The sequence below is a fragment of the Cimex lectularius genome, unplaced genomic scaffold (genome assembly GCF_000648675.2).
Source record: "Cimex lectularius strain Harlan isolate CLEC.00 unplaced genomic scaffold, Clec_2.1 scaffold131, whole genome shotgun sequence".
Taxonomy (NCBI): domain Eukaryota; kingdom Metazoa; phylum Arthropoda; class Insecta; order Hemiptera; family Cimicidae; genus Cimex; species Cimex lectularius.
In genome coordinates, this window is record NW_019392685.1 from 460105 (window position 1) to 477334 (window position 17230).

Genomic DNA, 17230 nt, shown 5'->3' on the forward strand with positions numbered 1-17230 from the left:
AAATTTATATGTTGTCAGGTTAAATACAAGTCGATTTTGCCCGGAACGGTTATACAAATTAAAAGGTTATAATATTGTTAGGTTAGCAAATTATACTTTTTGGCCTTAAATGTTGATCCGTTTTTTATAAACCTGATAAATTTATACGTCTCGGCCTTAAAAGTTTATTACGTTGTTAAGTTAAAAATGTACGGACTTAGACTTATTACGTTGTTAGTTGAGAAAATTGATAGGCTACGGTCTTAAAACGATATAACGTAAGTTTTATAACTAAGTCGTTGCTTTAAATAAGATCTTTAGATTTAGGTTACAATCGTTAAGTTTATTTGTAACTAAGATAATTACGAGAAGGTAACACAATTTTACAAATCCGGCACTTGAATTAATGAAGGTTTGACGTTAACATAAAGTGAAATAAGTTAAACTAAATCACATAATAAAAAATAGAACTAATAGTAGCAATAATTAGAATTTAAGGAAAAGTATTAATAATAAAGCATTATCTGTCTTGTGCGAACATAATCACAAACTGTCAACTTAAAAGTTATGAAAAGGATGGTGACAAGCTTTCTTATGTAGCAAAAGCACTTAATAATATTGTGAACTATGCTGTCTTTGTTTGGAGGGAGATGAGTTGTTGGTACAAACGGGATGTAAAAGAGGTAAGGGAGGCAGCTTTGCGGTTTGGGAAGGTAAGAGAATTCCTGAGATTGACTCGAGCTAGGAAGGTCCTCTCAAATGTGGAGGTTTTATGACGAAGAAGATATAGGGTCATTGGGAAACTAGTGGATGTGAGAGTGGATAGAGGATTTGAACTGAAATAGCTTGAAATTGTAGTGAAGTAGTCGAGAGTTTATGGACTGGTAAAGGAAGGATCCTAGGAAATACTGTCTAGGGAAAAATGGATAACGCCAGGAAAGATTAGATTACAAGTGTGTAAGACTAGACATTCGGGGTTACGGAAAATAAATCTGACAAAATAATTCGTCCGTCATTTCAGACGCTCTTCTCGTTCCTACGAAAGTCCGACATAAGCGACACGGCTGTAGCCGAAGAAATAAAAATGAGGGAGGAGACAAAGAGTGGTGAAAGGTAAAATTAACAGCCAGGCGAAATTGACAGCATCGGGAAATTTGGGAAATATGTGGTTTAGAGGAAAGGTTTTCGTCAAAGGAAACACCGAGGTTTTTAACAGTGGGCTGGCTGTTGATAGTAAAAGGATGGGACGTAGTTATTATGTACGGTTATAAAACCGAATGACTGTAACGTTGGGAGTTAGAAAATTGACATCTTGGCCTACGTTGAAACGTGAATATTTTTGAAATTTCGTTGTTTGATTCATAAATAATTATATTGTAAAATATGTAAAATTTCGCGATTTTAATCGGCATTCCACACTGTTAAGAGAGATGCGATAAAATAAAAGAAGGGGTAGATGGTAGTGGCTGTACAGCTGGCTGGCTGCTCCGGAGCGGATCCGACGTGGCTCCTGATCCATCCGAGCACCGGGCAGATGAACGTGTAGACGGTGGTGACATCAGGGTGGCCGCAAGCCACTTTTATCTTCCTCTTGGCTGTGAACTGAGTTAGGTCGCAGGTGTGGAGCCAGGCTGACGTATGGACGACTCCGTATGCGCTCCCGTTGCAGACGAGGAGGTGGCCCCAGTCGCTAGAGCACGGTTGGACCCGGGAGTCGTTGAGACAGATGGATCGGCGGCTCGCGTGCCTAAAAAATGATTTTTCTCGAGTCAGGTTCAACGCCTTGACCTAACCTCGGAACCTAACAGCTCACTTGGAAAGGCATCGGCAGGCGTATGGGCCGTGCATCGCGTAGACGTACGCCGAGCGCAGGATCCCAGGATCCATGGACTGAGTTGGGTCGCCGCCGTAACCCGCCACCTGGCACACGGTCATCTCGTTACTTGCCGACGGCCAACTGCTGCCCAACGGGACTGGCTGCACCCTCTTGTCCTCTATCTTGTGGTACAGCTGGAAAATAACAAAACAGAAAAAGATCCGCGAAAGTACTTCAAAAGCTGTCTTAATTCGTGCTTTAAGAAAAGATTATAACAATAAAAAGTTATAACGTTGTTAGGTTATAAATTGAAAAGGTTAACTGTTAGGTTAGGGAATTGATAAGTTTCGCCATTGAAGGATATAACGTTGTTAGGCTACAAAATGAAAAATACTGTAACTTTGTCAAATTAGAGAACTGAAAAGTTATTGGTAGAATAAAAATCAATAAGTTTTAGCCTTAAAAGGTTATAAAATTACTAATTGTTATACCGTTTTGAGGTTAAAAAAATTGTAAGTTTTGGCGTTCAACTATTACAACGTTGGTAGGTTATAAAATTAATAAGTTATGGCTTGATAAGTTATACATAGGTATGTTATAAAGGTTTTGGCCTTGAAAGGGTATAAAAGTTATCTTAATATTTCTTTAAAAATAGAATAGTTCAGGTTTTAAAGAAGTGTTATAACATTGAAATGTAGTACATTATTCATAGGTTATAATGCTGTGAAGATCGCACCTACAAAACTATAACATTTTATAACCTAATTCACAAATCTTCTTTCTATAATTACAGACGTCCAAATTTACGTAACCTGCATCATCGCACCTACAAAACTTAACATTTTATTACCTAATTCACAAATCTTCTTTCTATAATTACAGACGTCCAAATTTACCTAACCTGCATCATCGTACCTACAAAACTGTAACATTTTATTACCTAATTCACAAATCTTCTTTCTATAATTACAGACGTCCAAATTTACCTAACCTGCATCATTACACCTACAAAGCTATAACGGTTTTAAACTAAATGACAAATCTTTCTATAGATACAGACGTCCATGTTCACATAACCTGAACCTTTATTAATTGGATTTTCTCACCTGTACGACAATACCCTTTATAACTTAAATACATTTTTTTCTAATTGCTGAGTTGAAACTAGCAAAACCTGAACCATTTAAGCGTAAATGGCATTTTTTTAAAAAGAATATAGCTTTAGGAATACAGCTTTTGACCCTTCTAGATCTGTCAGGTTGTCATTTTATAACCGGTAAATTTTTTGAGTAATTGAGGATTTGGGTTTTATGTAAAAAAGGTTTTATCGTGTGACGTACCTTGACGAGTGCGATATCGTACTGGTCGAATTTAGGCGAATATTTCGGATGTACGACGACGTATTCGGGCGTCCTCATGAACGACTCGTTGGATCCGATCTCGAGCAGTAGGTTGGACATATTACGGGCCCCGAGCACGATCTGGAATTAACTCAGGATCAGAGGCGTCGACGCGTTCCTTCCAGAATCGAAAATTACGAGTAGTTTCTTCCTCAGGGCGCAGTAGGCGGATGTGAGGATCCAGTAAGGGTCGATCACACCGCCCGTGCACCATCTTGAGTCTTCGTCCATGAGGAATGCGGTGAAGGAAGCGCTCTCGGCCACCGAAGGCCCGGAGCCTGTAATTCTCTTCACAGCGGACACCGAGGATATACAAAGGACGACAATAGCCCAACGCATTTTTCAAAATAAACGACCAGGTGATACATTTTATCTTTATAATTTTTTTTTCTTGGCTGTTTTCCCCTTTTTCATTTCGACGTCGTGCCGGTGGCTATGAGGTTGACGACACGTCCCGCGGGGGTGGAAAATCGGTTTTCATCTCTTCCGCCTCCTTTGTCGGTGGACGGGTCGATCCTCGAAGACGGATCGAGAGCCTTGAAAGCGACGTCATCTGTCTATGGGAGCACCGGGGATGATAAGGGGTGAATCGATGACGAACAAAATGGCATTTCCCGTCTTGTGCGTGAGGGTGTAGAGTCGAAAATGTGACGGGTGAAGGACCGCGTGCATGTACGAAAGAGATAGCACGACGAGAGTAAGAGCGAAAAAAAATTTCAGACAGAATTCAGCATTTGAGGAAATACACCTGCCATCCAAAAAAACGACCACTTGGTTTTGCCAGGAAATGGTCAACTTTGGAAATGCATATTTTCTCAGCTTTTTAAGGGCCCGTTGCACCTCCACGGTTAAAACCGTGTTCACTAAAACGTTTATGGGATGTGCATCGATGGTCGATGGTTTTTGACCGTTTGGGCTGTCGTTTCAAGTTTATGAATATATATCTTCTTATATGACAGTGACCTCATTGTTTTTTTGTTTGTTTTTTTGAGATGACCTATTATCCCACCTTCGAGAAAGTAAAATCATAAGTTATTTTCATAGGCATAAATTACCTATGAAAATAACCTATGATTTTTCCTTCTCGAAGGTGGGATAATAGGTCATCTAAAAAAAATCAGTTTTTCTTTCAATCCACAACGTTTCGGATTTATTTTAATCCTTCCTCAGGTGAGTTAATAATTTACGTCTTTCAGACTCCGAACTTAACTAAAGACATAAATATGTACAACACTGGCTCTTTTTTAAAATAAACTGTTACAAAATATTAATGACTTATGACCACTGTTTTAACCACTGCGTTAACTCATCTGAGGAAGGATTAAAATAAATCCGAACGTTGTGGATTGAAAGAAAAACTGTTTTTTTTTTTTTTTTTAGATGACCTATTATCCCATCTTCGAGAAGGAAAAATCATAAGTTAATCTGTTGAGGTCAAAACCTATGAAAATAATTTGTCGTTTGAACATTGAGTACTCAAAAAACGATCGAGGTGTAGACTGTAGAGTCGATTGTGAGGTTCCGCTGTTTAATCGATAGTGAGCATCGATGTTTTTTAACGATGCTCATCTCTACTTTAACGTCATTCATAAATTGAACAAAGTTCAGAGAAGGGAGCGGCGAACGTTGCACCATCCGTAAGGGACCACCGTTCAAGTGATCCTAGTTCAACCACTAGTTGGTAGAACTGATCAGTCTCTTTATTAGGGTTATAGCTAGTGATAGTGTTTCATAATTGTTTACATTGGTTGTATCACTTTTCGTTTATTTAGTAGTTTTACTTTTTGCTTGATTTTTCTTAACTCAAATATGTCGGTGAAATTTTTTGTTGACTTTCAGAATCTATTAAAGAATCCACCATTGTTTCATTCGTGATAATGGTATTGTTGGTTCTAAAAACCATAAATCTGTACACCTACCAATTAAGAAAACAATATTTTCAAATAAAGTTAATACATTTTTTTTTTTGGGGGGGGTTATATTTATTAATATATAATAAAATATTATAGATATCTTACTACGATAGCAACCTTGTAAGTTGAATTATAGCGGTATATTACATTTTCAATTTAAATGACAAACCTGATAACCTTATTTATCCCTACAACCCAAAACATATCAACCTAAATGACCTAGACTAAACCGAAATATCGACAATTTTCATATGTATGCAGGGTGACTGGCGATAAGTGTCGAAAATTTCAGGAGGTGTTTCTACTCACCATATACAACAAAAAAACTTCCTATAAACCCCTGTCCAAATCTGAACTGTAAAGAAGTAATTTCAGGTTTTGGGTGTTTTTTAATTTTTCGACTTAGGTCCACTAAATTTCTTATGAACTTCAGAATTACTGCTGCAAGGGGGGACTGCCAAGCTCGTTTTCCACATTGAGACGTTCCAACAGATCGCACCTTCCGACTTCATCAGCGGCTGATAGAAACTGGTTCTTTCACTATTTTACGAGGGTGCAAAGTTTGGAACGAAATGTCCACCAGCAGTGAGTTGATTTTTTCCTTCTTCATCTACATCAATCACCCTCGTAAATTGGTTACGGTACAATCCTTCCCGACGGTTTCGGGATCACGATTAACAGAATGCAAAATTTCCTCATATACATCACTTCACTGATCTTCCCTCTTTCTTGGAGTGAAAGAACCAGTTTCCAGATCTGTTGAAGTCGTCGGAAGGTGCGATCTGCTGGAACGCGCAATGTGGAAAACGAGCTTGGTATTCTCCCCTTGCAGCAGTAGCATTACCGTTGCAGTAACCGTAAATGAAATGCATAACATTGACATAATTTAAATCACCAACCTGAGGAAGTTGTCAGCTGATAACATAAAGCAAACTGATTAAAGAACTGACACGAAACTCAAGAGCCAGACGGATCTCTTGTCCTGGAAAAATTGAACGTGCCCCCCTTCATCGACACCAGTTTTTTTCAACAGAATGCAAAATTTTTGGGCCTTTCACAAGCGCAATCCAAAAAGGTGGGTATATCGCTGTAAGCTACTTGAATGGAGAACTTTCGAGGGAATTCGCAAAGCTCCAGAAATTTGTAGTTATTATCAGTTACCCAACCAACATTTTAAAAATATTCCAAATTTCAACATTTTTGTTTTTTCTGAATTTTTCGTGCAGATTTTTTCCATCAATTTTGCAATGTAAATAGGTTTCCTTTCAGCAAATTTAACGTTCTTTCAGGTGACACAAAGCAGATTTTTCTACAGTCAGTAATTTGAAGTTTATAAGCAATTTAGTGGACCTAAGTCGAAAAATTAAAAAAATCCAAAACCTGAAACTACTTCTTTACAGTTTAGACTTGGACAAGGGTTTGTTTATAGGAAGTTTTATGTTGCATATGGTGAGTAAAAACACCTCCTGAAATTTTCGCAACTTATCGCCAGTCACCCTGTGTATTATATATTTTATATCAAGATGTTGAGATAGCTTTTATTAAGTGTGCAAATTCGTGTTTTTTCTCTTCTGCTTTCGTTAAAAATTAGGTCGGAAAAACTTTTACCACGTCTTGATGACCTCTGGATCGTCATCTGCATGACAATGCAACACAGATTTCGCTTGATTGGAGCGTGGGTATTATTTCTTTTGTACCTTCAAGAGAGAATCACATTTTGTTCAGTTTTTTCTTTTCAATTTACCGCGCGTGTGAAGACTGCGTGCACGCTTCCTATGTAAATCGAGCCCCTGTGTGGGATGGTCGGATTACTCAGATTAGAAATTCCGTCCCGCGTAACATTGCTCTGAATATTTGAAAGTCCCGCTTTTGCTGTGAACTGTTATTGGAACCCGATGCCCCCGCCCTGGGGACTTGAGCGGGTTAAAAGCAGGAAAGGACGCCCGTTAAATCGGCAATGCCTCCGTCCAGATTGGACGTTTTCCACGACCTTTGCTCCGTTTCCATTCGGGCTTAACTTCGAAATATGTCTATTGCTGAATTTGCGCGAAAAAGACGGTCGATCGTTGAGGGCAGGGTATGACAGCGGGCTGAAATATGGCGAGGACGGGCGGGCCCATTGTAGCCTTTTTCATCGACACAAATCCTTTTAGCTTCTCGTACGAACGAGATATGTAAAAAACAACCTATTTTAAAGAAATCTTACTATAAGCCTTACAGAACACATTTATCATATTATTAAGTTTATAAGTCCTATTATTTTATTTTTGTTATTTATTATTGAAAAAAAAGTGACTAGAGGATAGGGCTTAAAAATATCAAGAAACTAGCAAAAAAGTCGATAGTTCAGGACAAAGAGAAAAGTTTAATATATGTATATCATTTAGGTTGGAGGAAGTTCAGGTGGTGTGAGTTTGAAGTCCAGAACATTTGTCAACAAGGTTAAGATGGGATGATTTACATTAAAGCAAATGATTGTCGGGTAGAAATTCCATTAGCATTGGAAGGTAAACATGTATATTTTACTATAATGACAATTCCATCTAGTTTAAAGTCTGTAAATTAAGTTCCATAAGTCGAACAAGTTGAAATTTACGTATATACTATAAGTGCTTATAACCTGTCCGTATTTAACCTTAAAACTCGGTGACTTTGTGGATAACATCTCCTGACTAACTAAATCAACCTGAATTATAACTTAATTATCTCTGAATATTTAGAGATAGTGAGATGAGGTCTGGTGTGATGTAGGCTTGGAAAAACATTATCTTTATCGTGCCAGCGTTTCGACCTTTACTGAGATCATCTTCAGGGACTGGGATGTATAAACATTGTTTAAGTCATACATATACATATAAGATGTCGTGGCCATCTTCATAAGTCGCTGACAATCGTATCTTGATTACACGACATTTGAAAGTATGGCAAAAAGAGTGAAAATCTAACGGTTGTAGGTTAAGATAGTGGTGTCCGAGTGGATCGGAGTCACGATAGCTCAAGAGTTAGAGTAGCGACGTACTGAGCCGATCGTTGTTTCGAATCCCTCTCGTGGCACTAATTTTTCATCTCAAACTTAAACCTTAGATAAAAAGAGTAAGTAATTGGAATATTTAACCAAAGTATTTGTACTCACTCGTAGCGTGTGTTTTCAGTGTGGATGTGTTGCTGTTGTGTGTCGTGTTGAGAGTGTTAATGAGTATTAAGGTTTTTTGAATAAACGCGGCCAAAGGTTAGTGCACAGAATAATTACCCTCAACGATTAACGTTTTCATCACAAGAGCCTAAAGAAAAACAAACATATCCTACATAACAATCACTACCCTAAACACATAATCAACAACTACAACTCAACACTGACACCATCTACTATCACTAATAACACTACATCAATTCTATCAAACACAGTCAAACCAACATTCATTTCCATGCCATTCATCTAAACTATTCACACACTTTTTTCCCAAAATTAAAGATCCCACACCAGTAACTAATGGTTATTTCATGGATAATTTCGAAAAAAATCTTTTCAAATCAAAGAACAAATTAATTAAATCTGTTCATTTCTGGAAACGCTATGTAGACGATATTTTATGCATATGGTCGGGAACATTAGAGGCTCTCAAAGAATTCCTCCAACTAATTAATTCTCTACACCGTAATATAAATTTTACATTGGAAATTGACAAAGATGGTTGTTTGAACTTTTTAGACCTAAAACTGTCCATAATAGAAATAGACGTATATAGAAAACCCACAACTACAGACACTATGATACCATCGAATTCTTCCCACCCATGGTCCCTAAAGGCTGCTGGTTTCATTTGGCTCATAGACCGGATGTTAAAACTTCCGCTAACACCTGATAACTATAAAAAAAGATTAAAAACTATTAAAACCTCAGCAAAAAACAACGGGTATCAAGAAATATTTATTGATAGGTTGTTAGTTAAAAGAATAAAAAAATTAACTTTAAACGAATCATCAATAGGACTCAGCCACCCCACCACAAATGAATCATTAGGTTTCCGTTGTTTGCCATACATTGGTGAATTATCGGAGAAAGTTAGTAAAATTGTTTAACAAGAAGGTTTTAGAATAGCTTTTAGAAATACGGGTTCACTTAAAAACATCCTCTCAAAACCTAAAGACAAAGTAGACAACTTGGCAAAAAGCGGGGTTTACCAACTCAATTGTAATGATTGTGATATTAAATATATAGGACAAAGCGGTAGAGAAATAAAAACAAGAGTAAAAGAACACTTGCCTAAATCGAGCAAATTTTCGGAATTTAAGGACCATCTAAAACAAAAAAGACATAATTTCAATTCAAATCTAAATAACAAGAGTGTTACATAGTTTCAACAAAGGGAAAGAATTTAGATTGGTTTGAGAAATTTGAAATTAAAAAATGTAAAATTGAACATGGTGATAAATGCATTAATAATATAACAGATTTTGATCTACCTCCCATTTTAAATATGTACATAAATAATATCAAACATCCAAATAATTAAACTAATTATTTTAATTGTTATTATTTTTATAGTAATTTAATAATATTAAGTATTTACTATTATAATATTTATTTGTGTTATAATTTCCGCGTTTCGCACGTTCAAATTGAGCCCCATTAAAAAAATCAGCTGCTAATTGGAACGTCGCGTTGGCGGAGGTATCAGCGGGTTCACTTTGGCAATTCATGTCGAGAGACGTGGTTGTAGAAGTCCTTCAAACTGATGATGAGCTAAAAGGCTCGAAATCCTGATCGTTGCAAAACAACTTACTGTGAGTAGGAACTATCTTTTTAAAAAGGATTGAACACCACACTCACTCCATCATTTATCATTTCTATTAGTAACTAATAAGTCTGATGTAATTTACAAAATCAGTTGTACAAATTTTCCGGCAACTTACATCAGAATTACATCCCGATATGTGGGTAAGAGGTTAAAACATATCTACGATTTATGGTGATATATCTATGATTGCGAAAAACCCAAACAAAATTCTACTATAGCATTGGGTACCCACCATTTTGAACAACACAATTTCGATTTCAACAATCCAAAAATATTACACACAGAACAAAACAAACATAAACGTAACTTTTTAGAAATGATTTACATCAACAGAGATAAACACAGCATCAATTACAGAACAGACACATGTAAACTCAGTCGCAACTACGCTAATATCATTAATCAAATCGAATATCAATAACATACATATAATACACAAAACATATAATATAACTAATCATTATTTTTGTATCTAAAGTTTTTTTGGTTGAGATGAAAAAGTTAGTGTCACGAGCGGGATTCGAACCCACGACCTTCGGCTCAATACACCGCTGCTCTAACCACTTCTATATCTTCTATCACGATAGCTGATGTGGCTGGAGCAGTGGCGTATTGATCAAAGGTTCGAATCCCGCTTTTGACACTAACTTTTTCATCTCAACCAAAAACCTTAGATAAAAATAATAATTAATTGGAATAAACGACCTAAACTATCTATGGTTTAAACTATCTATCTAAACTAATATGGTTTAATATAAGTCAATAATATCAGTATGTTTAGTGGTATAATTGACCAAATTACGCCTTTCAATTAATTATTCTTTTTGTGTAAAGTCTTGGTTGAGATGGAAAATGGCTAAAAAGAGGGAAAATACGAAAGGTTGTTTAATATAAGTCAGTAATTTCAGTATGTTTAGTGGTATAATTGACCAAATTACGTCTTTCAATTAATTATTCTTTTTGTGTAAAGTCTTGGTTGAGAGGGAAAATACGAAAGGTTGTAGGTTATGTTGTAGGTTATCCACTCGGGTTGGTGTCCGAGTTGCTCGAAGTTATAATAGCTCGAGTCGTAGAGCAGCGGCGTTTTGAGCCGAAGGTCGTGCGTTCGAATCCCGCTTTTGACACTAATTTTTTCATCTCAACCAAGATTTTACATAAAAAGAATAATTAATTAATAATAAATCGGTAGATTTTCCTCCATATATAAAAGTGGCAAACTCTTGTATATTTTAGAGAAGGGTAAATACGTCGCTTTTGGTTATGACTGTACCTTTCACTTTGCAATTTTGAGCCCAGTAACGACTGCAGAGGCAAATGTGATACCGTAGTTACCTGTGTAAGTCAGTAACGATGAGTTGGAGCGAGTGGTTTGATGATACCTCAGTAAGTTTTATTAAAGAGAGGGTTAAAGAATTGTTATATCTCGGTTTTCTTCACAGTCCAAGATGTCCAATCATCGTCCAAAGGGCATTTATGAAAATTGCCTAAACGACCGCTTCCGCTTTGTATTCAAACGGTCCAGTGAGCTTGAAATTGTTAATAATTGACTGATTAGGCGGTGCACGTGCCGGATTAATAACACGAGCCATTAGCAGTTTCTGGGGAAGCGTCCATGTTAGGACGGGCAAACAGGTGATGATTAACGGGAAAGATAGCCGTTCCTATGGGTCCGTATATCACCGCTATCTCTGGCCCCTAGCCCTGGTAGCCTCCTACCCCGTCCACCCTTTATTCTATTACATATTAAAACAAATAGGGAAAAAGATCAGCTATTCGAGAATGTTCTCTTTTATCACGAGGGAGGGAATTCGATTTACTGCCGTCGGCGTCGAAACGCCTAATCGCGTCTCCCAGGGGGGACCTCGGAAGAGGTATCAATCGTCCGGGGTACTATTTGCTCAGGGGTGGCCAAATTTTAACAAACGACCGAGCAAATTAATTCCTCCATCACCTTGAGATGAACCCTCAGCAGTCATCTGGACAGACCAACGGCGTTCTACTATAAAGTCGAAATTTGAAGTTTAAACTTTATCGACAACAATCGTCTTAATTATAATTTGCTTCGCGTCTGCGGTAACTTAGTCCCTCCCGGGGGGTTTGTGTAGGGCGCCGTGTAAACAAGTAAAGTTTGATTAAGTCCGCCCTGTTGTCACAATGGCCACTGGAGTCCGTTTACCTGACCCGGCCGCCTATCGACTCGGCCCTTGGGTCCGCCCCTCCGCGCCTTATCTCGCCGTTCACGTGGTAAAATCCGCACGATTTACACATGAAAGGGACGGTTCAAATTAGAGGACGGGCCGAAAACTGAAGAGCCGACGACATTTCACGCCTGTTTTCCTCCCCGATTCCACCGAAGCAACGGGTTAACAATACGCCATAAACAACATAAACTATTACTTTTTTACAAGCATTTCAGCAGAACGTTATAACCTGAGCGTATAACCTTCTAAGCTACTCATAACAGAGTTAAACAGTGTAACCTGTTTAACCTAAATGACATATCCACACAGTTGCTTAAATTAAAGATGATCGTTAAAACCTGGACTTATGTAACCTTTTTAACCTAAATAACACATCCACTCAGTTGGTTAAATTAAAGATTATCGTTATAAACTGTAATATGTAATCTTTTTATCCTAAATGAAAAATCCACACAATTACTTAAATTAAAGCTGAATGTTGTAACCAGGACGCGAATAACGTTTTTAATCAAAATGGCACACTTTCGAACTATTTAAATTACACCTGAACGTTTAACCTGGGCCGTAATACTTTTAAGTTACTTAGGATAAGTTTAGCGTTATAGCCTGGACTTATGTAACCTTTTTAACCTTAAACATACTCCTTTAACCTACATGCCCTATCCACTTAGTTACTTAAATTACAGTTGCTTGTTACAACCTGAATGAATACAAACTTTTTAACCTAAATGATACAGCCACTGAATTACTAATATTAAAGTTTATTGTTATAACCTGGACTTGTATAACCTTTTTAAAAATGACAAACTTCTAACCTAATAAATAAATAATAAATAGAGTTGAACGATATAACCTGAATGTATACAAACTTAAAAAAAAATGGCCGACTTTTAGCCTTCTCAAACTACAGTCCAACGTTATGTCTTCAACGATCGAGAAGGTTAAAAATGTACAGGCCTTAGTGATTATAATTAAAGTTGAGTTTAAAATTTACGTTAAACGATTCATTCCTATCGGGAAGGCAAAAAATTTAAATGATGACATGGCAAATTTTTAAACTAGAGTTAAAGACGTTCAAATTCACATAACTTAACCTTCTGAAACTAAATGAACTTTGAAATCGTGTAAACTTACATTTAACGGTATAATCTGAGCAAAACCCTATTTATAGCCCCAAACCCTATCAAACTGATAAAAAGTTTTTTATAACAAATTTTCGAAGTCGTGTAACTTGCACCTTTGTAACTTACAGAAGCAAATTTCATTATCACATGGTTACCTACGTTTTGAAATGTTCAAATAAATTAGTTCGGTTATTTTCTTTATGGGGTATGTTAACTTAAGAATCTGTTGGGTATTTTCCAATTAGTCCAACGTCCATCCTTCAATCGGCCTATCTGCTCAGAGTTTCTATAGGCGTGTCCCTTTCTGAGTAGTCACTAAGTTATGAAATTCTAAAACGGGGGGATCGCCTTTGATGGCCGGATTTGTCTCGAAAAGTAAGAAGATCAAAGATCAAAAATCGCCTCGAAATAATTAGCAGTGAGGACTTTTCTCCCTCCGGGATCACTCGCCTGAGAATAAGAAGAAAAAAAAGGGGGGGAAAGTAGCGGACACGCCCTGATAGAAAGCTAACGACGCCGCGACAATTCTTTTCTAATTAAGTGCCTGTTTTAATTACAGGGTGCTGCAGGAGAGTTTCCGAGTAATTACTTTTCGCCCCATTCCTCCTGCCCCCGGGGTTAGTTCGGTGGATGAAGTGAAATCCGTGCAAATCCTCTGTTGCGACCTAAGTCAGTGGGTCGCCGATAAAACCCAATGATACTGAATTCTTAATTAGCGGTATTTAAAAAAAAAATCGTGGATAGCAGGCCTGATCCTGTTTGAAGAGATTAATGTGAAACGTGTCACTTAGGGAGAGGTTATACACATTTAATGTATAATATTTAGTGACATTAAGTTTAAATGATTATTTAGATATAGGATGTTTTTTAGGGGAATATATATTATTTATTATTATACATTTTATAAGATGAAGTCATGATGATAGTGGGATCATAATGATGTACAGGGTGGGCCCAAATGAAACAAAGATACTTAGGATTTATAGGAAATTTCATGCTGAAAAAAAGTTCTTTCAAACATAGGTCTTGAAAAGAAGCTTTCTATGAGAAACACGCAAAAACCTCTAAAAACCGTGTTTTTTTTGTTTTTTTTAGCTTTTTTGATGAATTACTCCCAAATGGCTCCGTGGCTCATAATATCGAAAGAAACCTATTCGAGCATTAAATTTTGAGTAGAATGTGACCAGGGCTTCAAATTTCCGATTGGAGTCTAGATAATCCTTTTTAACCATATCAGAATTAGTTTTACGGAGCAATTTAAGTAGAGAGAACTGTGTGGTGTTTAATGACCGTTAATTTATTTTTATTTGGAGATCGTGAGATACGGGTTGGTGTGATGTAGGTTCAGCAAAACATTTTTTTTTATCGTGCCAACGTTTCGACCTTTATTGAGATCATCTTCAGAGCCTGGGATTTATAAAGAATGTTTAAATGTTACAAATACATACATGATGTGAAAAAATAAATTTATACAATGATAGAAATTTTAAACTCATTCAATTTGTACTCACTCAAAGAATTGCTGTTTTATGTTTATATAGGTTGGATTTTGAAAGGGTGGGGAAAAAATACGGATAGAAATCCATTTTTGTATAAGGAGTCGGCTTCTTTGAGGTGAATGAGAAAAAACGTGTAATGGTTCGGCCTGATTATCCTTTCAGGATTATATAGACAGGAAGGACAAAGTGTTGAAGAATTAGACTATGTAGAAATGATTGATGTGTGGATTGTAATGATTGTTTTATATGTTGTATTATATGTTTATATGTATGATATTGAATTTGATTATGATATTAGCGTAGCTTCGAGTGAGTTTACATGTGCCTGTTCTGTAATTGATGCCGTTTTTATCTCTGTCGATGTAAACCATTTCTAAAAAGTTACGTTTATTTTGTTTAGTTCTGTGTTTAATATTTTTGGATTGTTGAAATCGCAGTTGTGTCGATGTTCAAAATGGTGCCCACCCAGTGCTGTAGAATTTTGTTGGGGTTTTCCGCAGTCATAGGTATGTTGTTTTACCCTCTTATCCACATATTGGGATGTAATTCCGATGCAAGTTGCCAGACAATTTATAAAATTGAGTTTGTACATTACATCAGACTAATATGTTACTGGTGGGGATCTTTAATTTTGGAAAAAAGAGTGAATATTTTTTTAGTTTTTAAAGGCTATTTTAAAGTTATCAGAAGAAGAAAAAAGGTGACAGGTCGTGAAGGAATGGAATGGATATGTTAAATTGTCTGTGTTTGATAGAATTGATGTAGTTTTATTAGTGATAGCAGATGGTGTCAGTGTTGAGTTGTAGTTGTTGATTGTGTGTTTAGGGTAGTGATTGTTATGTAGGATATGTTTGTTTTTCTTTAGGCTCTTGTGATGAAAACGTTAATCGTTGAGGGTAATTATTCTGTGCAGTAACCTTTGGCCTCGTTTATTCCAAAAATCTTCATATCTCACTAACACCCTCAACACGACACACAACAGCAACATATCCACACTGAAAACACACGCTACGAGTGAGTACAAATACTTCGGTTAAACATTCCAATTGCTTATTTTTTTAATCTAAGGTTTAAGTTTGAGATGAAAAATTAGTGTCACGAGAGGGATTCGAACCAACGACCCTCGGCTCAGTACGCCGCTGCTCTACCACTTGAGCTATCGTGACTCCGATCCCCTCGGACAACACTATCTTAACCTACAACCTTTAGATTTTCCCTTTTTTGCCATACTTTCAAATTTCGTATAATCAAGATACGATTGTCAGCGACTTAAGAAGGTGGCCACGACATCTAACATGTATATATATGACTTAAACAATGTTTATAAATCCCAGGCCCTGAAGATGATTTCAGTAAAGGTCGAAACGTTGGCACGATAAAGATAATGTATTTCCAAGCCTACATCACACCAGACCTCATCTCACTATCTCTAAATATTCATAGATAATTAAGTTATAATTCAGGTTGATTTAGTTAGTCAGGAGATGTTATCCACAAAGTCACCGAGTTTTAAGGTTAAATACGAACAGATTATAAGCACTTATAGTATATACGTAAAATTCAACTTGTTCGACTTATGGAACTTAACTTTCAGACTTTAAACTCGATGGAATTGTCATTATAGTAAAATATACATTTTTACCTTCCAATGCTAATGGAATTTCTACCCGACAATCATTTGCTTTAATGTAAATCAACACATCTTGACTTTGGTGACAAATCTTTTCGACTTCCAACTAATATCACCTGACGCTTTCCAACCTAAATTATATACATATATTACACGTTTCTCTTTTTCCTGAACTATTGATTTTTTTTTTTGCTAGTTTCTGGATACTTTATTAGTTACTGAGTTGTAAGTTTATAACGAATGAGGTATAGCAGACAAATAATTTGTCTCAGGAGAAAAGTGACTGGGATAAATCCTCAGTCACTAGGAGCAACTTGGAATCTCAGGGGGGTAATTATATCGAAATGACAGCGACACATCTCAGTTGTCAAATTATCCAGCTAACATCGACACTGAGTCTCAAGATAGAAATTATAGGTGCAACGTCGAAATTGCGTTTCAAGAGAGAATTATCAGCGCAACAACACCGTATCTGAGAGTTTACCGATAAAACGTCGACAAAGACTATCTTAGAAGGCAAGGATTTTTTTTTTTACTCTTGACTAGTTGTGAAAAGGAAAACTGGCTGTTAGTTGTTGAACCACTCGTACTGGAGTCTGAAGGCTCTTGTTTCCTCGTTTATCGCCCTGTCTACCCTTGTTCAATTAAACGGGGCCAGGGTAAAAAAAATAATCAAGAGAGAGAGAGAAAAAATTCTCTACTCGGGGTGGTATTTCAAGCTGTGTGTCAGGGGAGGTGGGTTTGAAGAAATTAACGGCGTCGCCCCGTCCTTTCCCATTTGCATTTGTGTTTTTACTCCTGCGGGCGACGTCGTGCCGAGGGGATTAAGGACGATTAGACGCCGGTGAAAGATTATTATAGATAAACGG

At 36.9% G+C, this 17230-nt stretch overlaps 2 protein-coding genes across 6 annotated transcripts in view; one reads left to right on the forward strand and one right to left on the reverse strand.

Annotated features, from left to right (window-relative positions):
* LOC106663152 (cyclin-dependent kinase 14) overlaps positions 1-17230 on the forward strand; it is a 134311-nt gene that overhangs the window by 82427 nt on the left and 34654 nt on the right. The gene's annotated exons all lie outside the window — the stretch shown is intronic.
* Positions 89-4186, reverse strand: LOC106663153 (kallikrein-4-like). The gene is made up of 4 exons (XM_014387758.2): positions 3334-4186; positions 3136-3276; positions 1793-1989; positions 89-1726 (listed from the first exon to the last, which is right to left on the reverse strand). The coding sequence occupies exons 1-4, from the start codon at positions 3532-3534 to the stop codon at positions 1381-1383; spliced, it is 885 nt and encodes a 294-aa protein (XP_014243244.1). The 5' UTR covers positions 3535-4186; the 3' UTR covers positions 89-1380.